The 26,077-nt window shown below is 45.2% G+C and overlaps 1 protein-coding gene across 5 annotated transcripts in view; it reads left to right on the forward strand.

The window, feature by feature from the left end:
* The first annotated feature begins 1,944 nt into the window (after positions 1-1,944).
* Positions 1,945-26,077, forward strand: part of LOC121917409 (BTB/POZ domain-containing protein KCTD1) — a 67,247-nt gene continuing 43,114 nt past the window's right edge. The window contains exon 1 of one of the 5 annotated variants that reach the window (XM_042443349.1): positions 1,945-2,050. Coding sequence is in view for 1 of the 5 variants with exons in the window: in XM_042443344.1 (XP_042299278.1) it covers positions 3,327-5,192 (1,866 nt within the window). In the remaining 4 variants the exon portion in view is untranslated. Of the gene's footprint in view, positions 2,051-2,499; positions 2,664-2,775; positions 2,950-3,211; positions 5,193-6,182; positions 6,484-26,077 lie in introns of those variants that run through there. The other 4 variants (XM_042443347.1, XM_042443346.1, XM_042443344.1 and 1 more) reach the window with 4 other exon arrangements.

The raw sequence follows: 26,077 nt of genomic DNA on the forward strand, positions 1-26,077 counted from the left end.
AATTGTTTAAATAAACTAAATAAAGATTTCTTTAAACAACCAAAACCAAGACAGCACACAAGTTCTTATTTTGGGAGGAAGGTGGGATATAAATCCCATAAATAAATAAATAAATAAATAAATAAATACCTATTAAGCCAGCATTCAAAATTTGCTTTTGGCAGTGTTTTGGGTGGGAATTAGAGAAAATGTTACTTTTAGGTATGGCTCTTCCTGTGTGCTATGCTGAGGTAGGTGTGTGTGTGTATATATATATATATATATATATATATATATATATATATAGACTTCAAACATGTAATTTTGATTTTTGGACCCCTCTGAGTGGCTGCCATCCAACTTTTCTAAAAAGGAGTTCCACTCCCTTTCACACTTAAAAACGGAGCAGGGAGGGGAAACAACAACAGCAGCAACAACAAAAACCACAGTGTGATTCGGCTGTTGTCAAATTAACTCCCAGCCGTGTTTTCAGGGATGGAGCAGCCATAAACTGTCATCTGAGGAGGCTTTATCTGTGAATCATATCTGGGGTGTTGCGATGATGGCTGGTCCTGACTTGTCTGGGAGCGGAACGAGATTTCCCCAGAATTTTTGTTCCAGGTGAAAAAGTACAGTGTCAAAAAGGCGGTGAGCAAAGGAGAAGAAGCGCTTTGTTCATTTCGCAGGGAGCAAAGACAGCGTGGCGTCAGGCTGGCATTGCCAAGGGCTGGAGGGGAGGCTGCTCCTCCTCGCTCAGGGAAAAAGACATGGGTGGGAGTATTGAATACTCCTGTCAGTGGAGGGTGTCCTCCATCCAGGGTGACCAGGCCTCCTCCTCCTCCTTTTCCAGGACTTGACCTCCATTTCAGCCCTCCGTCCAGGAGGAATCCCCAAATGTCCTCCATCCAGGGTGACTAGACATGGCCTTCATTTTCCCCACAACAAACTCCAGCTCCCAGAATTCCATAGCCTTGAACCAGGGCAGTTAAAACAGTGCCAAACCGGATTATTTCTCCAGTATGGATGCAGCCAGTGAGGGAGGAGAGTCGAAGGGAAGGCAGGAGCTTCAAGTGAGGGAAGGCTCTGTGGCATTTGGGAATGTGAGCCAGGGACTTTGGGGGGAGGGGGGTCCACAGAGCTTTTGGAGGGAAAGAAACTCGAGGGTCGGTCCTAGGGAGATGCCTCCTTTCACAACCTAAAAAATGGGTGTTTGAGAGGGAAGGCGCTGGAGAGCCAGGAGAAGGAACCAGGCCAAAGTGGCCAGATGCCCCCAGCGCCAAGGTACCTCCCAATGTAGGGCACTCCAGAAAAGGAAGGAACACTTGTATAAATGCACCTCCACGCTTCTGAAGTCCTGTTCCAAACGGAGGAAATCTGGGGATTCCCCTTAGACAAGAAGGCTGAAGTGGAGGACAGGTCCTGGAAAAGGAGGACCATGCCTAGTCACCTGGATGGAGGCCATTTGGGGTTTCCTCCTGGACAGGAGGCTGAAATCGATGTCCTGGAAAGGGAGGAGGATGCCTAGTCACTCTGGATGGGGGACACGGGGTTTCCTCCTGGACCAGAGGCTGAAGGGGAGGGCAGGTCCTGGAAAAGGAGGACCGGGGGCAGCAGCCGAGGGGCAGATCTTGTGCGCCTGTGTCTCTGTGTGGGAGGGAGAGCAGTGTTGACGATGGCTGCTCTGCAGGGCTTGGGCTGTGGCGTCTGTGTGTGTGTGTGTTGTGCGTGTGTGTTGCAGCTGCTTGTCCCCTTGGGCTGGGAATAGCTCTGGCTTTGCCTCTCGGCGGCGGACTCTTGTGTGGGTTTTGCTCGCCCTGCCGGCTTCCTCCGCTCCTTCTCTCTCTCTCTCTCTCTCCTCCTGCCTGCCTTCCTTCCTTCCTTCCTTCTTCAGCTGCTCAGCGCCGGAGCGGAGCGGAGAGGGCTGCCTCCTTTTCCGGAGGGGCAGGAGCCTCCCCCACGGACCCGTCCCTCAGGGCCCCAGGCGGCGGAGGAGGAGGGCAGCCCCGCTCGCCCCTTCCCTCCATGCCTTCGCCGTGAAGCCCCTCCAGGAGCGCCTGCCTCCGCCCGACCGGTAACGTTGGAGCCCCGTCAACTCCTGCTTGCCTTTAAAGATATGGGGGGGGGGGGGAATGAAGGTTGGTTGGAGACCAGGAGGAGAAGGAGGGAAGAAGGAAGGAAGGGGTCCCTCGGAGGTGCTGCTAGCCAGCATCCCACAAGTTTACTCCTCTCTCGCCTCTGCCGGCCTCCAACTCCGGGGAAGGAAGGGGGAAGAAGGGATGCTGGTGCTGAGCCTCGCGCTGCCTTTGCCTTCTTGTTTCCGCACTTGGCTGCCAGGATCCCGAAGGGAGGAGCCGCCTGGCAAGGAAAAGCCGCCCGTCGCCTCTCTCTCTCTCTTCCTCCCCCTTCAGCCGCCGCCCGATCCCTTCCCAGTGGATCTCTCCCTGATCCCCTCCCGGTGGACCTCCCTTGCCTGATCCCTTCCCTGGTGGATCTCACCTGTCTGAGGCTCTTCTGACAGCTGAGTCCCAGCCCGGGCTCCCCATCCCTCCCTTCCTTCCCTCCTCCTCCGCCGCCAGGGAGGGAGCAGCCTCGCTGCCCCCTCCATCCCTTTGGCCATGGGCGCCTGGGGGCTGCTGCCGGGCGGCTCTCCGGGCATCACTTAAGGAGGGCGCTGTCTCTCTGGGGTAAGTGGACCCGCTCCTTCCCCGGGGCGCGGAGGGGACTGTCTTGAGAAAGATTCCTTTCCAGACTAGCTCTTCGCTGAATCCCTTTCTGGGACAAAGGCAGGATACAAATCCCTCCATGAATAGATAGCTGGAAGACCCGACTTGGCGACTCCCTCCCGGCTCGGCCAGGGAGCCCACTTGTGGGGGGCCTCGGGCAAGTCACACTCTCTCAGCCTCAGGGGAAGCCCATGGCGATCAGGAACCAGTCCCAGGAGGATAGCTTCGCCTTAACAATTCCTTGAAGGTACGCAACCAGAATATTATTCCTATTAAGCCAGCATTCGACATGTTGCTTGTGTGTGTGTGTGTGTGTGTGGAGGGGGTGTTGTTGGACGGGGCAAAGGGAGACTTTCTCTTCAGGGGCTGCGCTTCTCCCTCCAGTCCTCCTTTCCTTTCCCTCTCCTGCTCCCACCACATTCCCTCACCCACCCTCAGCCCCCTCCCGCCCGGATGCCACTGGGGGAGGGAGGCAGCGGCGGCGGCGTCCCCTTTAAGAGGAGCGCCGGGCTTTGCCTCCCGGTAGCTGAAGGTCATTAAACGCACACACACAAAAGCTCTCCAGCGCTGCGGTCCAATATAGGCGCATGCGCCCTGCCCGAGGACTGGCAGGGAGACGGCAATATGGCGAGAATGCCTGGCAGCGGCAGCGGAGGAGACTGGAGCAGCGGAGCAGCGGGAGCAGGAGGAGGAGGAGGAAGAAGAGGCGCAGGTGGCGAGAACAAAGCCGGGGAGCGTCCGCCGGGGCGAGGAGGGGGCCTCCACTATTGTAGCGCCGGGGAGGAGGAGGACGGGGAGGACGAGGAGGAGATCCAGGAGGTCCAGATAACGGGGGAGGAGGAAGTGGAAGAGGAGGAGGAGGAGGAGGGCGATGGAGGGATCCTGCTCATGGACGAGGAAGAGGAGGAGGATGAAGAGGAGGAGGAAGAAAGGGAGATGGTGATGCTGGGCCTGGCTTGGGACGGCGAGGAGGAGGAGGAGGAGGAGGAGGCGGGCCATAGGATCCGTATGGACCAGGGCCCTCTCCGGGCCCGCCTTGGAGGGCTCCGCCGCGGCGGCGGCGTCCTCGTCGGGGCTCCCCCTGCGGTCCTTGGCCCCTCCGCTCCGGGCCTCCCTGACCCCGACCTCCCCGCCGCTGGCAGGGCCCTTTCTGCGCCGGGCAAGGCGGCCCTGGCGGAGGAGTGGGACCCGGAGCTGCTCCTCTCGCCTCCGCCTCCTCCTCCTCGGCCGGAGCGCTCGCGGCTGAGCGAGAACACGCGGCTGGCCACCCGGTACGCGGTGCGGATCTTCCGGGAGTACCTGAGCGAGAAGGCGCAGAGCCCGGACTTCGAGCGGCTGGACAAGGGGGCGCTGTGCCGGGTGCTGCGCTCCTTCTACGCCGAGGCGCGCTCCAAGAGCGGGCAGCTCTACTCCAAGTCCTCGCTGATCAGCATCCGCAGCTCCCTCAACCGCTACCTCAACGAGCCGCCCTACTGCCGCACGCTGGACCTCACCAAGGACCCCGAGCTCCGCGCCGCCAACCTGACGCTGGCCGCCGTCATCCGCAAGCTGGAGGAGCAGGGCGCCGGGCCCGTGGTCCAGAAGCAGGCCATCGCCCGCGCCGACCTCCGCAAGCTCTACACCTGCAGCGACGGCGTGCTCAGCCCCCGCAGCCCCTTCGGCCTCCTCAACAAGGTCTGGTTCGAGACCTGCATGTACTTCTGCACCCGCGGCCGGGAGAACCAGCGCGAGCTGGAGGAGGGCTCCTTCGGGCTGGCCGCCGACGAGGACGGGCGCCGCTTCGTCTACTTCAAGGCCCTGGGCCCCTACCACAAGTCCCGCTCCGGCTCCTCCGCCTCCTCCTCCTCGGCCTGGGGCAAGCGGAGGGGCGCCGAGGGCCACCGGGACGGCGCGGACGAGGAGAGCCTGCCGCGGATGTACGAGACCGGCACCGAGTTCTGCCCCTACGCCTCCTTCGTCAAGTACCTCTCCAAGCGCAACCCGCTCTGCAAGGCCTTCTTCCAGCGGCCCCGCGACCACTGCAGCGAGGGCGACCTGACCTGGTACGAGAACAAGGCCATCGGGAAGAACCTGCTGGGCACCCGCATGCAGATGCTCTCCAAGGCCGCCAAGCTCTCCAAGACCTACACCAACCACTGCATCGGCGCCGTCTCCGTGGCCACCCTCAACAGCATCGCCGGCATCGGCTCCCGCCTGACCCCCGAGGCCCTCAACGGCCGGCCCCGCCTGGCCCTCCCGCCCGCCCAGGACCCCGGCAGCCCCCCCAAGCCCCGGGGGGCCCAGGCCGCCAAGAGAGAGGCCTCCGCCGCCGGAGCCCCCGCCTCCCCCAAAAGGCGCTGCCTGAGGCCGGCCCAGCCCCTCGACGCCGCCTCCCTCAAGCGCGACCCCGCCTCGCCTCGCCTCCTGCCCGAAGCCAACGGCCACCGAGGCACCGGCTCGCCCGCTTCGGGCGCCTCGCCCGCCATCCTCCCCCCGTCCTTGGCTTCACAGGTAACCAAGAAAGAAGAACCAGCCCCGGCCAACAAGACTAACCCCACAGCCCCGGCCTTGGCTCCCCTTCCCTCTCCAGCCTCAGGCCCCGGGGCCCTCGGCTCCCTCTCCCTCGGGCACCTTTCTTGAGACTTCCTAGGATGGAGCCTCCTTTGAGGCAAACTGCCAGAAAGAAGTTGGCACCAAGAGCTTTCAGAGAGTTCAGTCTACTTCCTCAGATTCTGAGGAACATTTGAGACTCACTGCAAGAAAGAAGTTGGCAGCAGGAGCTCTCATAGAGTTCAGTCTTCTTCCTCAGATGCATTTGGTGAGGAAGGAGACTGAAGTCTGGGAAAGCTCCTGTGGCCAACTTCTTTCTTGCAGCAGAGTCACAAAGTCCTCAGGGAACAGGGCAGCTCTTTCCCTGGGAGCACTGAGAAAGTGGGGCCAGTCTGCATTGAGGATCCTGCCATGGCTGCTAGAAACCTAAGAGGGAGGTGGACTCCCCAGACATTTGCCTCAAGAGGGCAGAGGACCTCCCTTCACCGAATGGAGCCAAAAGTCCTCACAAGCACTATAAGTCTCAAAGGTGCCTCAGAGTATGAGGAAGGAGACTGAAGTCTAGGAAAGCTCCTGATGCCAACTTCTTTGTTGCAGTGAGTCTCAAAGGTGCCTCAGAATCTGAGGAAGGAGATTTCAGTCTATGAAGGCTCCTGCTGCCAACTTCTTTCTTCCAGTTAGTCTCAAAGGTGCTACAAGATCTCTCGTCATAACTTTTGCTCCAGGTTGTCTTTACTAGGTGCTGAAGGAGAGGTTTAGGAAGTCTCAGAGCAGAAAGGGTGACAAAGGTTGGCTGTGTGCACAGGGCTCTTGTAGCACCCTTAAAACTAAGAGAAAGAAAAAAGCTGGTAGCGTGAGCTTTCCTATAGATCTGAGCCTGCTTCATTGAGTCCCCAGTGTAAGCATCCAGCTGAGGAAGTAGGCTCAAGCCTAGGAAAGCTCATGCTACCAACTTCTGTCATTCAGTTAGTCTCAAAGGTGGGACAAGATCCTGATTTTCCACAGCGATGCCTTTGAAAAGTTTTCTGTGTCTCACTCGATGCCATGAGAGTCACAGCAGTTGGCGCTCCTTTCAGAACATGAGGCAGAATGTTTCAGGAGGTGCTGATATATCTTGCGCAAAAGTCCCTGTCCTGCAGGCATTTAGGATCCCTTAATTGCATGCAAACTCATACCTGAAGGAAACAGGTCAGCTCCACATCAGCAGGGGATGACTTGACCTGGGAAGCCTTCAGGAGAGAAGATTTCACAGGTGCGCTCCTCTTGGTTTGCTAAAACTGGGGTATCCTTTTGAACTGGTTTTAAATAATTCAGTGATGCGGGTCTTTTTTTCTATGATGCCATTGTGTGCAACTCTTTTGGGGTGCTTGCTGTGCTGCATGCTATAAAATGTATCTGAGGCAACCATTTGATTCCAAGTCCTTGCAGTTGACTCTTAAAACCTCTTCCTGATCTGGTCTTCTGTGTAAACAATGAATTCAGTCTTAAGCACTGAAAGAGATCCATTCTGCGGATGCAGGTATATATGACATGCCTGAGCAATTTCCAAAGTGGAAATACTAGTTTTGTACAAACTGACCCTTTCAATGGAGTTTGCCAGCTAATCGGCCGCCTGAAGGCTAATTGAAGAAAGGGCCTTTTTGTGAAGGGCTGTATCAGCATCTGTCTTCTGTAGAAATGCATGTGACCTCCCTTCGCTGTTTGGAGTTTGGGACCACTTGAGTAGAGAGTACTGTACTTTGGTCTCCTGCAGTGTATATCTTCTGGCAGCCAGTGGCTAGAGATCTGCTCATGTGTAGATAATGTTTTTATTCTGGCTTGTTGATGAAAGGAATTACCTCTTCAGTATGGATCTCCCCCCCCCCATTATAAATTTACTTCATTTGCAAAGTTGAAATCACCTTTTATAGCTGTGTTGGTCTACTGCTATGTGTAAGCGAGACACCAATTGACAATTCATCTTAAATATATTTGATTGCAAGTATAGCTCCCTACCTTTTGTTGCTGCAATAAGAGTGTTGATCCTTTTCTGGTAACTTTTGCCACATACCTTTCTCCCAATAATATATTATTATATTCCCTGAACTCTTATATTGTATGCTTTCCTAAAGTGGACTTAGTTTTTGTAACGGTTTTAAATGCTAATGACTTGTACAGCAGGCGTTTTAGATAAAAGGAAGAGCCAGACTGCTAAGGAAACTGTATATGCAGCAGACAGAATAAAGACATCTGGGTTGATTTTTTTCCCATTAAGAAATGAGCATTCATTGAGATTGGGAGATGTTAAAGGAAGTTTAATATTAACCTCATACTGTTTTACAGTTGTTTTGCCCTTGATTAGGAAAATTTAACTAGTTGCTAATTTCTAAATGGGGGCTGGGAAGAAATCATACTTCCTTACCTTTTGTTCTTTCTTTCTTTCTTTCTTTCTTCACAAACTATTTTATGTAGGTCAAGACTATTCATTATTTAATACATAATCATTTTTTCTCAGTAATGGTAAAAAAATCCATCCATTTTCTTTGTAGACAGTTCTGTAGTGAGAATAAAAAAAGATATATTAAACTACAGAAAAATGTTGTTAAACACTTTCCCTACTCTTTTAATGCACAAATAGCCACAATAAAGCAAAGTGTTTAAAGAAATGAATAACTACTTGGTTTAATATCCTTGAAGTATTGCTGTGGGCTATCATCTTGTAGATGATCATTAATCTAGAGGAAATTACTTGGCCCACAATGGTTATTGCTTCATTATAAACATAGACTTTCTAGGTTGCTACTGGGCTGTCTTCATCAAGCGTCATGCCACTAAATGGCATGGCTGACAAATATTTCTGCTTTCCTGATAGGTTCAAGGGCTTGAAGGTCATAGAATGATAGTTTTATTGATTAATGGTATTATAAAGCAATACGTGCTGCCAGTTGCATTTGTCTAAAAATAAAGGATACACTCTAGGTTTAGGTTGAGACAAAGGGTAGACTATTGATCTCACCTCTACATTCAGGGAAGACAGTACTTCACTCCGTTACTTCTTACATTTATTTATGCAGTTTCATATAATATTGGCATTAGGAGTAGGCTATGCAGTGAAATAGGTTCTTTTGATCAGTGACCTTATATGGTGATTTCACATTCATCACGACCCCAGATTTCTCTGCATACAAGAATTACCTCTCTCCTGTGAATGGAAATACACCATGCATGGATTCCAAGTTGCTCTCAAAGTGCATTTTCCTGTTCATCAGATAAAATCTGTTTATCTGCTAATAATCCTTCCTTCCAGCCTTTATTCCAAGCAGATCAAAACTGTGTACTTGAGTTCACAAGAAGTTTGTATGCAGTCTCAGAGGTGTTTAGTTTTTGTGCTTAAACTACACACTGAGAACATTCTTTGAGAATAGGAAAGCCCAAGTGTGTGTTTTTGTATATCAGTGCATATTGAAGCCACTGGACCCTAGGTATACATTAGCGCATAAGTAAAGATGGGTCCACATTTTCTGTGACAAAACATAATGCCGTGTATTCCAGTGTTGCAATGGCCTGTTGTACATGTGATCCACAGCTAGATGCAGGAAACACTGATGTGTAGCAACACTATATATTCAGAAATGACATTTTCCACATAAAATGTGGTGCCTAGTGCAAACACGCTTTTGTGTTTTAAGAATTGGGGTGCAGCTGTACAGAGTTAGAGATATAAATACTGAGTTCAGTAACTACCAAATGAACACTTGCTGGAATTTCAAGAAAATTGTCATCTGCATTTTTGTAATTGTTACTTCATCCACCATTTTTCTTTCAGTCTTAAGATATCTTTTAGTATGCTAGGTACAGAAACCCTGTAGGAGGCAGCGGCTGGATAATGGGAAGACATATTTAATGCTCCTTTGATCCAGCTCTTGCTCTGGGTAGTAGACACAAGAGGCATTATAGTGTTTTAATCATATGTGATTGAGCCTGTATGACCTTGAGTTCTTTGGTCCTTAATGCTTCTGAAGAGCAACAGTGTTGGCAGCAGTACTGCAGGAGGTATAGTTCAGGCTCATGATAGATGTTTTATAATATGGCTGTTTGCCTCTTAAAATGTTCAAAATCTAACAGTGTGGTACAGTAGCTATCAAGACTTATATACTCATTACTTTAAAATTTTGGTTAACAAAATCTGGAAATGGTATAAGGCAGTGCTTCTCAGGCTATCTGATGTGGGGACTGGTTGCTGGTTTTTCCCCTATATGTCAGGGACTGGACCTAAATTTATTTATTCATGAAACTTCCAAGGAAACCTCAGGGACTGGCACTGGTCCACAGTCAATGCCTTGAGTAGCACTGATCTAAGGAATCAGATTGTTTTCTGTGAGAGCTTTAATGGCAGCATGAGACACAGAATTATATTGTAGCTTTATTTATTTATTTATATTATTTATATACCCAACTCCTCAGCTGCAAGGGCTCTCAGAGGACTACTAATTTGCTATTTTGATGTGGGTTTTTTGGTACATATTTTTTGCTTTTGGAAACATTCTGTTGTCACTTTTGCTACATAGGTACCAGTACATGCTGCATATGCACCAGAAAGGCAGCTGTTTATGCTCTTGCAACTGAAGAAGTGGCATAAAGTTACATGTTGAAATGCCATAGAGCAAGACCAGTCCTAATCACTCTGGTGTCTGCATGTCAGGAAGAAAAATAAGCATGGCTGAGTCCACAAACATCTTCAGGTTAATTATTTAACTTTATTTGACCAGCACTATGAAGCAGGAGCTTACCAAAGACAAGTCCATTACACCAGATGAAGCCATCACAGACAATAAACAAACAGTGGATAAGAGCCAAATTCAGTTACACTTGGAGTAAATCCATTGAAATCAGTAGGATTTAAGATCCCACTAACTTAAGTCTCACTCACTGATTTAATTGCATCTGCTTGAAATGCTAGGTGACAGAATTTGGATGCAACCCATTCAGTGTAGTTGTTGGAAATACTATATAAATGCCAGTTTGGTGGTCTACATAATGGTGTTATGATCTGTTAGATTAATTGGTAAATTCAGATGATTTGGATTTAAATGGGCATATTCTAACAATTGCATAAGCCCATAGTAGCCACTTGGAAAAGGCCAGACTGTGCTGACATCCAATGTGTGAGTCCATAGCAAAATAGTTATCTACATCTGACATCATTCAGCTTTAGGATGGTACTCAGTAGCATGGCAAGTCAGCTACATCCCACAGCTGTCAGATGCCAGTGCCTCTTCTACTGCAAGCTGAAACTTGGAATTGGTTTTTCTGTGGTGATCACAAATGGTGATAGTTATGAGAATAGGCTATAATGTAAAAATAATTTATCATTTGTATCCTACTTGTTCTACTGAAGTTAGTCAAAATGGGGCATATCCTAATCATAAAATAAATACTGCTTTGGAATGTGGTAGAATCTCCTGCATTGGATGTTTTTAAACAGGTTCAATGTCCATCTGTTGGGAGGGCTTTGATTGCATGGCCCTTGTGGTCTCCTCCTACTCATTGATTCTAATAAAATAAGTAGATGTTTAATTGGCAATTTTATAATCATTAACAATTAATAGTGTAATCTAACCTTGAAAACAACAAAAGCTTAGCAACAATAAGGTAAAAATTCATACATGTTAGACCAGGCAAGAATATAACAGTGTTACATGTTAAAAGCCTGTTGCATAACAGTGCCTTAAATTACTGGCAAAAGAGGCACAGCAAGGAAGCCTGGTGAATTCTAATTGTGGGAACACACCAGGATTGTAGCATCACTACAGGAAAGACCCTGCCCTCTGTGCTAGTTTGTTTAAATCTTCTGAAATTACAGTATGCAGAAAGTAAAGCCTCTGACACTTTTTGTAATTTCTGGGCAGTTTTGTCTGGGAGCAAATTGTCCCTAAGGGAACCTAAGCCATTGGTGGCTTTCAGACTGGAACCAGCATTTTCAGTTCAGACACAAAGCGTGTAAGAAGGCAGTGAAACTGAAGTAAAATTGGAGGTATATGTTCTGACCTTAGAACAAGGGCGGGCCACTTCTGGGAGTCTGGAGTTTTGCCTTCTGTATAATCTGAGTTGCCAGGAGTCATTTTTGCTCCCCCCTTCCAAAACTTCAAAACTGTCCCATAAGTGGCAGAGTTTGCTCTCTGTATACACTTCCCCACCAGGCCTTCTTGTAGCCAGAAAAGCCCCCTTTTTAGAAAGAGAGTTGAGTAGAACAACAGATAGATTTACGGTCTGGGGCATAGGAAGTCAGAAGCAATCTTGGGAGCCCAAGGGGGGCCACACATGGCTCAGTGGGGCATACTTTTGCCCACCCCTATATTAGAACAGTAGAAAAACCTCTGGGTACATATTTGAGGCCAATTAAAATTTATAGAATGCAAAGGGATCTTGTAGCACCTTTTAGACCAACTATATGAAAGAAGTTGTAGCACAAGCTTTCGTAAACTTGGTCTACTTCCTCAATTGCATGCAGATCACTTTGCATATTGATATTCCAGACTAACATGGCTATGTCTCTGACTAATGCTTCCAGAGTATCTTTAAACCAGCCCAGTGTGGAGGCAATACAGTAGTTTAATCACTTCTGGATGTAAATGAAGCACAGATGTTGCTAATTCATTACCATTGTACCTATAAAAGTGTCAACCTTTCTGGTCCTGTACTGGCAAAACCATCTCGGAGGATTCCTTTCCTAAGAAAAGCCTATGAAATTTATGGGGTCACCATAAATTGACAGGCGGCTTGAAAGCACATGCACACATACACACATATACAAATATACTGGACAATAATGTAGCACAACAAATGTGCATCAGGAGCAATGGCAACCATTACATTAGACAATGCATATTTGCACACACCTCTTTGAATGTCAGTGTGCAAGCACATGTGGAAGTCCACTTCTGCTGTAATCAACTGTATATGGCTGTTATGATTTATCTATAGAAAATGCCCTGCATGCATAGCACAATTTATGCCTGCCTGTGTCACTAGCGTAATTTGCCTGTCTAACCCAACATGTCATGCCCTATTGAAAAAACCTCTCCTGGGTATTGAATTGTGGTCTTTTTTACCACTTGCAGTCTGCTTGCTTTCTTTTCTATTTTTAAACTGGAGATCCCAGTGATTCAATGTGAAATCTTTGGCATGCAGAACATTTGCTTTATACTATTGAGCTGTAATCCCTCTCCTTCATTCTAGAGTTCTTGCTTCACGATTACTTGGGCAATATAAAGTGCAGTAGAGAAGTATGCAAAATTTTGTGGTTGTGGTTGTTAACCACCCTCGAATAGATCTTAACTCATGGCGACCCTGTAGATGAGACAACTCCAGGACTCCCATGTCATTAAGGGTGTTCCATAGCTTTTCATGGCCTATGTAGTCTATGGGGCAAAGCACACTGGCAGCTTGGAGCGGCCCCTGATGGCAAGGAGTGGCTTTTCACTACTCCTTTTCTGGCCAGCCTCACGCCGCCTTTGGTGGCAGTGGAGTGGCTTCCGACTCATCCAGGGTGTGTGTGTGTCATCCACACCACATCCCTGAAAGGTCCGGAAGTTGCATTTTTTGGGTTGTGTGTTTTGGGCCTATGGTTTTGCTGTAGTTCATAAAACACATGCTGATTTTCTTTTGGGGCACCCATTATCCACTGTATGTTTGTAATGTGGTCTCTAGTGCCTGTTCCTTTCCTGAACCCTGCTTGAACCTCTGGGATTTCTCTCTCCATGTATGGTTGGAGTCTATGTTGCAGAATTTAGAGCATAATTTTGCCTGCATGAGAGATTAGATGTATGGTCCTATCATTGCTGCAATCTTTTGTGTCTCCTTTTTGTGTGGATGGGGATGTATATTGATCATTTGCAATCTATTGGCCGTTGTTTTGTTTTCCATATCTGTTGACATATGTTGGTTAGCACTGGTGTTGATTCTGTCAGAGTGGCATGAAGCAGTTTGATTGGAATATTACAAAATACCATTCTTCATTAGATCTTTCACCTCTCTGATACTTCAGCCAGTTCCTTTGCAAGTGATCCTGTTAGTATAATTCCAAGTATTACTCACAACTAGACAAGACATATTGAGTCAATGGAGTTTTACATAATCTTTGGGTTATCAAGTTCTCACTGATTCATTGGATCAGCTAGAGTGGGACTGACAAATGGATTTAGAATGTAATACATCCAGCATGTTAGGTCTGAAGCTGAGTAATCTTAGATTTGGAGCTGGATTTTTAAGGTCTTTTCAGTTTTTAAAAACAGAGGCAAGGGAGGATTGATATTTTATGTGCCCAGTTTTCATGGATGCCACCAAGACTGGAAAGAAATGATTACAGGAGTGAGGAAGTGGCACTGTGCAAATCTTTCCCCCCTCATATAGTTAAATAATTCACTACTGTAGTATATGAACATCAAAGCCTTAATGCACAAACTAGAATCACAGGTGCCTGAAAGCATTTTCCCTATTAAATGAAGCTTCTATGGCTGTGAAAAAAAGCCTCTCTTTTGCTCAGTGTTCTCCTTGTAGAGACTCAGAGATCAGAAAATGCTCAGTTTTAATTGGTGAACCTCTATGACAGTGAGCTGCCTTATTTTATGTATAGTCTGGAAATAAATGAGTGGTTAAACCCTTTGAAATACTCCACTGCTGCAAAAGCCATGGGCTGTAATTAAATTGAGTGTGGGGTTGTATTGTCTGCTGCCTTTAGCTATAAACTTGATAATAGACCCTAGTACACCAACTATTGTGTTAGAAGTTGGAACCTAATTAGTTGTGTTGTAGATTTTTCAGCCACTTTGGAAGACCTGTCTCTCCCCCCACTCCCTTGCTGCCTTTCTTTTGCCTTTTTGTTGCATCCTTTCCTCTTCAAAAGAAGAAAACAGCGAAGGTGGCTCTGAAATATCAGTGTGCCAGTTACTGCTTAATGGGCCATATGTTGTGAATTCGGTGGAGGTGATTTCAGTACAATTTGGATTCAGTGTCATTTTCAGAAAACTGTAGAAGTATATGCCTAAGGAAAGCCTGTTATAAGCCCTGATGTTTGGGCACTAATTTTGTAAAAGGAAATGATTCATTCTTTCTCATTCTTGTGTAGTACAACTGCAGTCTACTGAAGAATTTTTAAACTAGCTTGATACACTGGCAAAACAAAATTTTAAATCTGAATACCTTTGAAGCAAATATGATATTGGGGGGGGGAAATTACTTTGCTGACACACCCTTCTACTGCAGCCAACACATCCCAATTCTGGAAGTTGAAATCTGACTTCCCACCACCATTAATATAAGGGAAATTCTTCATGGGCAAATTCAAGTCATGAGATGCTCCTGCTGATAAAAGGGAATTTGGGATTCCAAAGCCATTGTGTTTATTTGTGGGTTTGCACAATGGCAGTCCTTGCCAATAAATTGCCATGGGATGAACTGCTTTGAATCCCTATGTTGGGAGAAAGGGGAGATATAATCATCAACATCATCATGATCACAGCTAAACCAGTTTCTATATGGTAGCATAGTACAGTCACAAAATCTCTCATATTCGGGAGATGTATCAAGAAGAATTATACTATGGATCAGCAAGCCAGAGACAGCAAAAGAGTAGTAACATTATTTCCATGAAATACATGGATCATTGCAATAGAATCAGTTTCCCATCACTGGCATTTCCACCTTATTAAGCATATCACTAGACAAGTGACTGTCTGTATCTACCATCTGGGGTGATTGTGACTCAGGTTTTCTTTGACACCTAATACGTATTTGACCTGAGACCAACATTTTCCAGAACTATTGCCCAAGCACTTCATAAAACTGCCAAATTATGGCTGGGGTTTTATATTATCACTGTCTGTACTGCTAGGGATCAGGTTTGATTGCTAGTGGTCTTACTGGCCTAATTGTCTTACCCAGGATTCCCTTTTACTGATCAGGCTTTTGGTTCTGGTTAACACTTTATTAAGCAACAGTGGCAGTTCTTGGGAACCATGTATAAGGCAAAAAGCAATGACTTTCACTGTAGGTTTTTTAAAAGAATAAAAATTAACCCATACTACTATATATGATTAACCTTTTCATAATAATAGGTAATTTATTGGTATACCAGTTCTCTAGTACCCAGATTTCTTTGCATCTGTCTTTTCTGAGAAGCTTCTGGCTGTTAGTCCTTAATCATTTAAAAACACCATTACCAATCACACTAGTTAACATTAAGCTATGTATTGCAGAGAAGTATTTTGAAGAGCCACCTCATCACATTGCATTTCATTATGCAAGTGTAAATAATATACTGTACATTTTAATTTATATTTATTGTTAGTAGTAAGTCACATAGACAACAGGGATTAATTGAGAGCTAAATTTGGATAGAGTGCATAATACTGTAAGAACAACAGCATAATGTTTAGGAGAGAGCTTGACTGACAATGGTATTCTCCTTCTCTCCCCCCCCCCCCAGTTTTGGGCAGTTCCAGTTAACAACCTTCCTGCCCTGTATTGTATTAAGTGACGTCCCCGGACTGTTTTCAAGTCCTGCATTGTTGTAATCCAAAATTTTGAAAGGCTATCTCTCTCCAGGAAGAGTCGTAGTTGGTATAACAGCCAAAGTTGAGGAAGTAGGCTCACATCCATGAAAGCTCATGCTGGCAACTTCTTTTTTCGGTTAGTCTTAAAGGTGCTACAAGAACCCTTTGAATACTGAGTGATAAAAGGCACTGTGAGCCACTGCGGTGACATATGCTTCTAGTGCTGGATTCAAAAGTTCCTCTCTGAATATGGGCCTAATCTGTTAGGGGGAATGCCTCACCCTTCAGACCAGGCCTAATATAACTTAATTGGGCAGATGAGTCTCCTCCAAAAATTATCTCCTGTCTAGAGAGGTGTTGTCTAGATGAAGTTTCACTTTAAGCTTTTCTTGTGGGGAAGTCTTCAATCCCCTTGAATACTTTGCTTTCTGCACTTTTTACAGAAGTACAATATTCCTGTTGGCCTGTGGTTACTGGAAGTGTACACAGTGTTCCAAGAGAGTAGAATAGTGGCAATTTTGCCTTCAATTCTTTTCCTAAAGATTCCCAACATGGGCTATGCATTTTTATAGCAGCTAAACACTGGGTTGATATTTTCACTGAGGTTCCTGCCAGAAAGATAGCTAACATGGTGTAGTGCTCTGGGGGCTGGATTACAACTCTGGAGACCAGGGTTTGAATCTCCACTCAGCCATGGAAACCCACTAGGTGATTTTCCTCTCAGCCTTAGAGGAAGACACAGGCAACCTCTCTCTAAACAAATCTTACCAAGAAACCCCTGTGATAGATTTGCATTAGGGTCACCATAAACTAGAAATGACTGGAAGGCACACAACAACAACAACTGCACCAGTAGTTTCAGTCACTACTGCTCATCATCATATGCATAAAGAATATACTGATCCTGGTGTCTTGTTTTCTATTTTCTATTACTGAATGTATTTGCAGCTTCAGTGACTGTTCACCTAGTCTGAAAAGATTCTTTTTGGAACTCTCAATTCTTTTTATTTTTACCATGCTGATTAATTTTGATGTCATTCATAACCCTGGTCTGTACACTGCCCTCTTTGTGAAACCATTCATGAACAAGTTAAAAAGTACTTGTTCCAACAGATAATTTTATCTTTGAACCGTAGCTCCCATCATATTTCACTTTTGAGTATGCTGGCTAGGGCTGATGGAATTTTCAGTGCAGCAATGTCTGCAGAGTCACATTTTACCCACCCCTATTCTGTATGCTTGATTAACATAAAATTTAAAAGTCCATCCCTTGTCACAACTCTTTGCCTCAGTTGTTCATACTTCCTCTCTGAAATGACAGTTCAGGCAGCATATGTATTCTGCAGTGATCACAAATACAACTTGGTGTTGTTGTGGGCATCATAAAATATCTGTTAGCCTATAGCAGAAGTTAGGGGGAGGATTTTTTTCACCCCTAAACCCTCCACATTAACATGACCAGAACTTTTTGTTTCATTTTCAGCCATTTTTAAATTTTATTTATTTGCTTGCTCATTTGTTTTCAAGATATGTATGGCTCACTGACACTCTTCAGACGTTTTCAAGATAGAATCATAGAGTTGGGAGAGACCCCAAGGGCCATTCAGTCATGCAGGAATACACATTCAAAGCACTCCCATCAGATGGCCATCCAGCCTCTGTTTAAAAACCTCTTAAGGAGACTCTACCACTCTGTGAGGGAGTGAGTTCCACTGCTGAATAGCTCTTATTGTCAAGAAGTTCTTCCTAATGTTGAGGTGTAATCTCTTCCTGTAGCTTGAATCCATTGCTCCGTGTCCTGGTCTCTGATCAGCAGAAAACAAATGTGCTCCATCCTCAATATGATAGCCCTTCAAATATTTAAACAGGGCTATTGTGTTACCTCTTAAATTTCTGTTCTCCAGGCGAAACATCCCCAGCTCCCTAGGCTGCTCCTCATAGGGCATGGTTTCCAGACCCTTCACCATTTTGGTCACCCTCCTCTGGACAAACTCCAGCTTGTCAATATTCCTCTCAAATTGTGGTGCCCAGAACTAGACACAGTACTCCAGCTGAGATCTGATGAAAGCAGAGCAGAGTGTTACTATTATTTCCCTCAGTCTAGATACTACACTCCTATTGAGGCAGCTTAGGATCATATTGACCTTTTTAGCTGCTGCACCACACTGACTCATGTTCATCTTGTGATCCACTAATACTCCCAGATCCCTTTTGCACATACTGTTGTCAAACCAAGTGACACCCATCCTATATCGAAAATAATTTCCTCCAATTTTTACTTTCTTTTGGTCTGAGGGTTTTTAGGAACCTCAGTTCGGGCTTTAGGGAATGCAAAATGAGATCCTGCAGGCTGTGCTTCCATCACCCCTTGTCCTATAGTGTAACACGGTGTATAGTAGTGTCCTTGATCATATCAGTTTGCAGCAGTCGTGTGTAATCTTATCTCTTCCTAAGATATGGGTGAGGATTTTGTCAGTTATTTTGCTGTGATGTCATACAAATGACACATGTGGATTTATTGGGGCCATTCACACTGCATTTTATTTCAGATTTTAACCCAGTTTAAAAGTGGGAAGTTCCCATTGGCACTGGTTTTTACACACCCAGATCGGGGTTTTGCACACCCGATCTGGGGCAAATCCCATTCAGAGTGGGTTTTTCAAAAGCGGGTTTCCCCCATTTCTTTTTGGAAAATCCACTTCTTCCAGGATGCTGGCAAATGTGAACTTGGCCTTAGTCATGATCGGGTCACGTTCAGGGGAGGGATTCATGTCAGAGGGTTGACAGTGGGCAGAACATGCTTCCTCTCTCACACCAGTCACTTTGCAAGCGGCTTTTTTATATATACATAAAATGTTGTGACAGATTATGTGAATGCTTGTGCTTTGAATGCTTGTGCTACATATGTTTCCCTTTAGAATGTGTGGATGCTTGTGCTACACTTCCCTCAACTCCCTCTTTAGCACTCCCCCCAGCTCCAACCCTTGTCATCCCTGGGTCAATGTGGATGCGATGATGGGGAGCCTTGCCAAGTGCTCCTAGGCTTTCCTTTGCCGCCGCCGCCACCTCCTCCTCCTCCTCCTCCTCCCCCCCCCTCCGGCTGAGAAAGTGTGACTTGCCCAAAGAGTGTTCCTGGAACCAGAGCTGTGCAGCACAGCAGCGCTCCATTTCCATCTCCTCCTCCTCCTCCTCCTTCCCCTGCTGGGTCTCTTCCCTGGGCCTGGGCCCTCCTTGCTCTGGCCCTCGCTTCAGCTCCAGGAGAAGGAGAGAGGGAGGAGGGAGGGAGAGATATTAGGAAGGTCCTCCAGAGGTCTCTTCCTCTCCTCCTTCCCTCCCTAAAGAAAGACAGAAATTGGCAGTGGAGGGATCTGTGGTAGCTCAAAAAGGAGGGAAGAGGAGGAGAAGAGTTGCTCCAAAAGTGCAGTTGAGGAGGGTACAGGCAGTGCTTCTCAATTATTTTCTGTCATGCCCCCCCTAGGAAGAAGAAAACATTTCGCACCCCCCGCACGACTGTAAATAGTATCATTTGTCTATAAAATTGTTATAAGTACACCTCTACATAACACTGTATTCTGAGCCTCGCGCCCCCCTTTATGGAGCCTCGCGCCCCCCCTGGGGGTCCCGCCCCACTATTTGAGAAGCACTGAGTTAGAGGGACACTATGGCCAAGCCCAAGTCCTCCAAGGTCTCTCCTCAGCTGGGAGGAGGGCGGCCTTTCCTTCCCACCCTTCAGTGCCTCAGCCACGATCTCAGGTTACCTTTGCTGTGGTGGGCAGGTTTCTCTGGTCTGGCCAAAGGCGGGCCTCACGCCTTCCTCTTTTTCTTCCTCCTTCTCCTCCTCCTCCAACCGAGGCTTGCTCACCGAACCTCCTCCTCAGGGCACCAAAGGGAGAGGAGGAGGAAGGACTCATCCTCCTTGGGTTGGAAGGAAGGCTGGTAAGGGGATCCCTGGGTGGGGAAGGGTCCCTCCATGCCTGACCTCCTTGGTCTGGGACTTGGGCTACCTGTGGCTGGCGCTTCCCTCAAGCTCCCTCAAGGCACCAACATTTGAGTTTCCTCTTCTGGGTTTTTTAGAGAAGCGGCAGAGGTTCTGGGTCCAAAGCTTCAATAAATCAATTCCTCTCTTTTATATGCAGAACCTTATTCATAAAATGAAAGCTGCTTTATTTATGTATCTGTTATGTATTAATTAAAATATTTATATCCAGCCTGTATTATGAGATCTCAGAATATCGTAGAGGAGAAAAAGCAGTTTAAAACAATAAAGAACAAGTAAAAACAAATTAGAACACTCCAAAATATTTAAAATAATTTCAACTATATAAGCAATTTCAAGCCATATACTCTTATAGAATCAAGCCAAGATCCTTACACTTGGGAAGTTTAAGCTTCTTTCCAAATGAGATCAATAACAGTACCAAATGGGTCTCCAAGGTAATGATATTGCACAAGGAGATTCTCTTCTATGTCTCCATATAATGCATTGGTCCCACTGGTGTGACACAGGATCATTGTTATTGTTTGTTGCCCTGACTTTATTTTGAAGGTAGCTATATAGATGTGACATAAAATTACCTACTGAACTTGGTGGGAATGGGAGAATGCAACGCCATTCCTTCTCTCTATATATCCCCCCATTAACATACATTGCTTTCTGGGAAGTTTCACCTGCTTTCACCTGTAGTCACTGTAGTTTATTTATAGCTTTGCATTGGTCTGGCAAGATGAATTAAGCTGCTTCAGTTGCTTAGACAAAAATAGTTGCTTTTGAGAGAGACTCTTGCGTTATTGCAGATAAGCTACATTTACAGTTCACTGAAGCAAGAGAAACCCATTGAGATCTTCAGAAGCGTATGTGCATTGTTTCAGATCTGAAACTTCATGCTAAAAAGTATCTTAAATCAGTGAGTATGACTACACATATGTGTTACAGTGAAAGCTGTAAATCAAACCTGCAAAAGATTTTAGCCACAAAGCCCAGCATAGTTAATGAGGTATGTAGGGATGCTTACAAGGAGCATTGTAAATTTCCTGGTTTTGCTGCTTGCCTGAGACTGGAGAAATAGGGATGTTGTCTTGCATTTGGCAGTCCATAATACATAGCTGGTGGGCAGTTTCAGCTTGGTGAATTACAAACTGCTCAGGCTTGCGATAAATCCCTCTTGCTGACTTGGAGCACTATCTTGAGTTACAAAACAATTCCCTGAAATGTGTCTTGGCTTTAGTGGTGTGGGACTTGCATAAATAATTAAACAAAAAGCTCCACTAAAGGGATGTGTGTGTGTGTTTAATTAGTTGTTGTTAATTGCCTTCAAGTCAACCCTGACTTATGGTGACCCTGTGGATGAGATGTTTTGAAGACCCCCTATCCTCTACTTCTCTGCTTGAGTCATGCAGATTTAGGCCTGTGACTTCCGTAATTGAGTCTAGCCATCTGGCATGCAATCTTCCTTTCTTTCTACTTCACTATACCCTCCCTATCTTTTCAAGTGAGTCATAACCTCTGATGATGAGGCCAAAGTACAACAGCCTCAGTTTAATCATCTTGGCTTCCAGGGAGAATTCAGGCTTGATCTTTTTAAGAACCCATTTGTTTATCTTTTTGGCCATCCACGGTATTCTCAGCACTCTTCTCCAGCACCAGATCTCATATGAGTGGATTTTCTTTTCACCTGCTTTCTTCAGTGTCCAGCTCTTGCATCTATACATGGTGATGGGGAATACAATAGTTTGGACGATTCTTACTTCAGTGTTCAATTGTATAGCTGTATTCGTTATGATCTCATTTAGTTCTTTCATAGCTGGCCTTTCCATTCCTAGTCTTCTGAATACTTGACTGCAGTCTCTGTTCTAGTCAATATTTGATTCAAGGTAGTGCAGTCCAAAATGTTCACTACACTCCAAGCCTCTATTGCATTTTAGGTGTTTGATCCCATTGTCTTCCTTCTCAACTGCTTCCAGTAATGAGTAGCTTGATGGAATAATCTAGGGGCTCATTCCCACTATCTTTTAAATTGGTATGTTAATTGGTTTGAACCAGTTCAAATGACCCTGTTTCCCACTTAATCCGAATTGCTGAAGCGATTCCGAGAGGGGGGCCATGCGCTAGACCTATTTAACCCACATCTTTTTGACGCTGATTTTTTCTGCTTCTTTTTCAATATATCGAATCTGTGCAAGTGAGACATGTAGATCGGAATCGATTTAAATTTCCCCTTCAGCTGGCTGGAACCAAATCATTTTGAAGCAATTCATTCATGAATGGGAACCACAAGTTGATTATTTTTTAGGGGGGAAATGCAATTGGGGCAAATGTAGTGGGAACCACGCTCCGCTGTCAAATCGATCCATCAATTCGGATTGCACACTGATTTATTTTTAGGTGGGAATGGGGCCTAGGAAGCAGGGCAAATGTCCATGGGCTATTCTAAAGTTAGCCAAGGGCTGCTGTGGGTATGGGTTTCCAACAGCTTAAGTCCAGCCTGCCCAGAGATCATCAGATGAGGTCCTTCTCTCAGCCCCATCATTTTTACAGGTATGTCTGGTGACGACATGAGCTAGGGTCATTTCAGTGGCTGCCTTGTGCTCTGGAAGTCCTATTCTAGGGAGACTAATATGACCCTTTTCTTGTTGACCTTCCCTTAGCAGGCAAAGACTTTCTTATTCCAGCAGGCTTTTGAGAACTGAAATGTTTGTAAAGGAAGGGCTTTTAACAGGGCACTATATATATATATCTAATTACAGTCAGCAAGTTTGACTTTTTTGGATTTGATTATTCATCAATTATTTGCTGCTGCCTCTGCCACTGGGATTGAGAGATTGAGAGACTGCAAACATGCAGTGAGGCTAGTAAGTTCCTATTAAAAATGGTGTAGAACAGCAATGGAAGCAGTTAGCTGCATGTTTCTGTCTTATGAAGGAACCTTGATGCCTTCTACTGAATCTGTGGATTGTACTTTTTTGTGTACTGAATGTGGTTTTGGGAGGGAGGGCTCCTGCATCTCCTAACCCCAGTGAATGTATACTGTTTTTAATTTTTAAACATAATTTCTACATTTTACTTTGTTTTTAATGTTATTGATAGTTCTGTTCTATTTTGAACTTTTGCCCATTTTAACCGTGTTCTATTTATTTTAATTTTAAGATAGCATGAGATTTTGCAAAAAGAGAAGGGAGGAGGAAAAGGAGGGCAGGATAACAATAGTAACAAATCATAATATAATAATCAGCTTGTGTAATTCTAAAACTGCTGCAAAGGGAGCTAGTGGTTTCCTCTGTTTTTCTCAGCCTTCTGATGGTTTAAACATATGCATGTATTTCTAATACTTGTTTTTTGTGTGGTTTAGAGTACAACTTTCTTTCATTGTTGTCCTGTATGATTTGTTTCAGTACATCTGCTTTCTTTGAGTAATAGGTTCCTCTAAAATAGTGCTGCTTAAGCTATTTGATGAGGGAGACCAGCAAGTAAGTGTCAGGGACCACAACCATACACAATTGTTTCTTTCTTTCCTGGAAACTTGCTCCAGACCACCAGCCAATAGTCCACAGACCACCACTTGGAGTAACACTGCTCTAAAAGGCCTCTTGGTCTCTTGTGTTTCTGTGACTGTAATGAATAAAATAACGAACAACTAGCAAGACACAACAGCATGTCATTTTGCTCTGCCACGTTGGTTAATATACACAGTGTGCAGGACATTAATTTGCTGTCACAAAAAGACATTGCAGGTGGTGGGTCTTCAGTCTGGGAGCTATGTAGAAAACAAATGATACTTTACAAAAGAGCATCACTTTCTCAAATTAGGAGCTCCTGATTAATAACATAGGAGTTTATCACACAGAGCAGTTGGAAGTGTAAACAGGGTTTACCCTATGAAAATTGTGCATTTGTGATTAAGATTTTCACAAAAAATTGTGATTAAAGTACTATTATCCTGGGAGCATCCCATGAAAATTGTGCAGTTGCACGCATTCATGATAAAGGTTTTTACAAGATGTTGCGATCAAAAGCGATTAAAGTGCCATTATTCCAGGAATAACAAGGCAATAAACAGCAAACAAATCATTAATGGGAAAATTCTGTGACTGATTTGTTGCTGTTTATTGCCTGTTTATTCCCTGGTTACTCCCAAGATAATGACTGCTGTGTGTGAAAATCTTAACCGCGCTTTACTAGTAGTAGTGTGATTTTCATGGGATGAACCCTATTTAACCTTCCAATTTTCCCTGTGTGATAAACTCTCCGATAGTATAGCATTTCTTTAAAATGTAAAAACATTTTAGAAATATCTCTCACTTTTGCTTCTACATTTCTTTGTTTCTGTACAAACTTTTTGACAGCCCATCTCTTAATATGGTGTTTTTGTAAACCACTGTGATCTGCAAGGAATAGCGGTCTAGAAATAAAATTTCATTCATAATATAGCTGATCTCTTTCAGGAGGGTTCCTTTATTCTCAGGAGAGGCTTTAAGGAGATCTGGAGGTTGGAAGTATCAGGAAAGTCAACTTTCACCAATCTTCCCCTGCCATTGCTTCTCTTTCTCATGTCCTTACCAAGCGAGCCTGCAAGCCAAGAGAAAGCCTTCTCCTGAAGATCTTAGGGAGGCTTAGGCAGGAGAAATACACTCTGGACCTAAGCCATATAGGGCTTTATAGGTCATGATTAGCACTTTGAATTGTGCTTGGAAACGAACCAGTAACCAGTGAAGCTGTTTCAACGGGGGGGGGGGGGGGGTATCTGCTCCTTATAACTGGCCCCAGTCAGCATTCTAGTTGTGGAGTTTTGCACCCACTGAAGTTTCTGAACAGTTTTGAAAGGCAGCTCCACATAGTGTGTGCTGCAGTAGTCCAAATGGGATGTAATCAAGGCATGTGTCACCGTAACCAGATTTGGCATCTCAAAAAATGGATGCAGCTGGTGCACTAGTTTTAACTGTGCAAATGCATCATAGCCACTGTTGAGACCTGGGCATCAAGATGCAAGCTTGAGATTTCAGGGAAAATGTAACTCTGTCCAGCAAAGGCAAAATCCCTATTCCCTGATGTGCCTTACAGCTGACCAGGTGTGGTTTTGTCTTGTCTGGATTAAGTTTCAATTTGCCCTCATCCAGTCCATTACTGACAGCAGACATTGGGTCAGTACAAAGACAGCTTCTTTGGAATCAGATGGAAAGGAGAGATAGAGTCATCTGCATACTGGTGACACTACACCTCAAATCTCTAGATGACCTCTCCCAGTGGTTTCATGTAGATGTTAAATAGCATGGGGGACAGAACAGGAACCTGAGGGACAACACTGTGCAGACACAATAGTGGCAGAGAGGTATAACTTTTTCACTGCTGTAGCGTCTACAATTATCCAATGTTTCTCTGGTTCAAACTGATAAATTTGTAATACATCTGGTGAAAAAGGGGTAACCACTGAAGCTGCCCGTATCATATGACACAGGAAAGTAATATCATTATTAAATTGACAATGTTTAATGGATGTAGACTTTCTTTTCTAAATAAGCATAACAGTATCCAACATCAACAAAACATCAGTGTTAGCAAAACCAAAGTTTTAAATCAAAAGATTGCCACATTCCCAAATTAATGCAGTTTGATACCACTTTAACTGCCATGGCTCCATCCTGTGGGATCCTGGGATTTGTAGGTTGTTGTGGCAATAGAGCTCTCTGACAGACAAGGCCAAATATCTCACAAAACTACAAATCCCAGAATTCCATAGCAGTGAGTCATGGCAGTTAAAGTGGTGTCAAACTGTATTAATTCTGCAGTGTAGATACAGCCTCACTGAGATCTAGATGATACAACTTGTAATGCGCTGTTTCAAGTGTATTCATTTCCCTGCCTTGGAATATTGGCTGGTAGGGTAGGCTCTGGGAAACGCCCATGATCTTATGTTGTATTGTATAAAGATAGATGGTACTAGGGAACAAGATCCAGAAAAGTGGCAGCTCCATGTCATGGATAATAGCTTTGAAGGTAAAGTAATATTGATGATGTTTAGTGGCTGCAATGGAAGGAAGTGTATTCTGGTTTTTTTATGGTCCTATCACCTCTTATATATTGTAGTCCTATACCATTTGATGCTATTTTCAGATGTCTTCCATCAGCTTTAATAAAAACATTTCCCCAGACTAATGTGTTTCTGAAGCATTCCTTTGTTTGCAGAAGCAAATATACTCCTGTTGTAATCGGGACTAAAGAATTCAGCTGCAGGTCACTGTTTGGTACCATAGAGTTCACTGATCACATTTTGCTTCTAGCAGTCCCAGCTGTGGCCCTTTTACATAAATCACTGCCAGGCA

This window comes from Sceloporus undulatus, unplaced genomic scaffold (assembly GCF_019175285.1).
Source record: "Sceloporus undulatus isolate JIND9_A2432 ecotype Alabama unplaced genomic scaffold, SceUnd_v1.1 scaffold_17, whole genome shotgun sequence".
In the NCBI taxonomy this organism is placed as follows: domain Eukaryota; kingdom Metazoa; phylum Chordata; class Lepidosauria; order Squamata; family Phrynosomatidae; genus Sceloporus; species Sceloporus undulatus.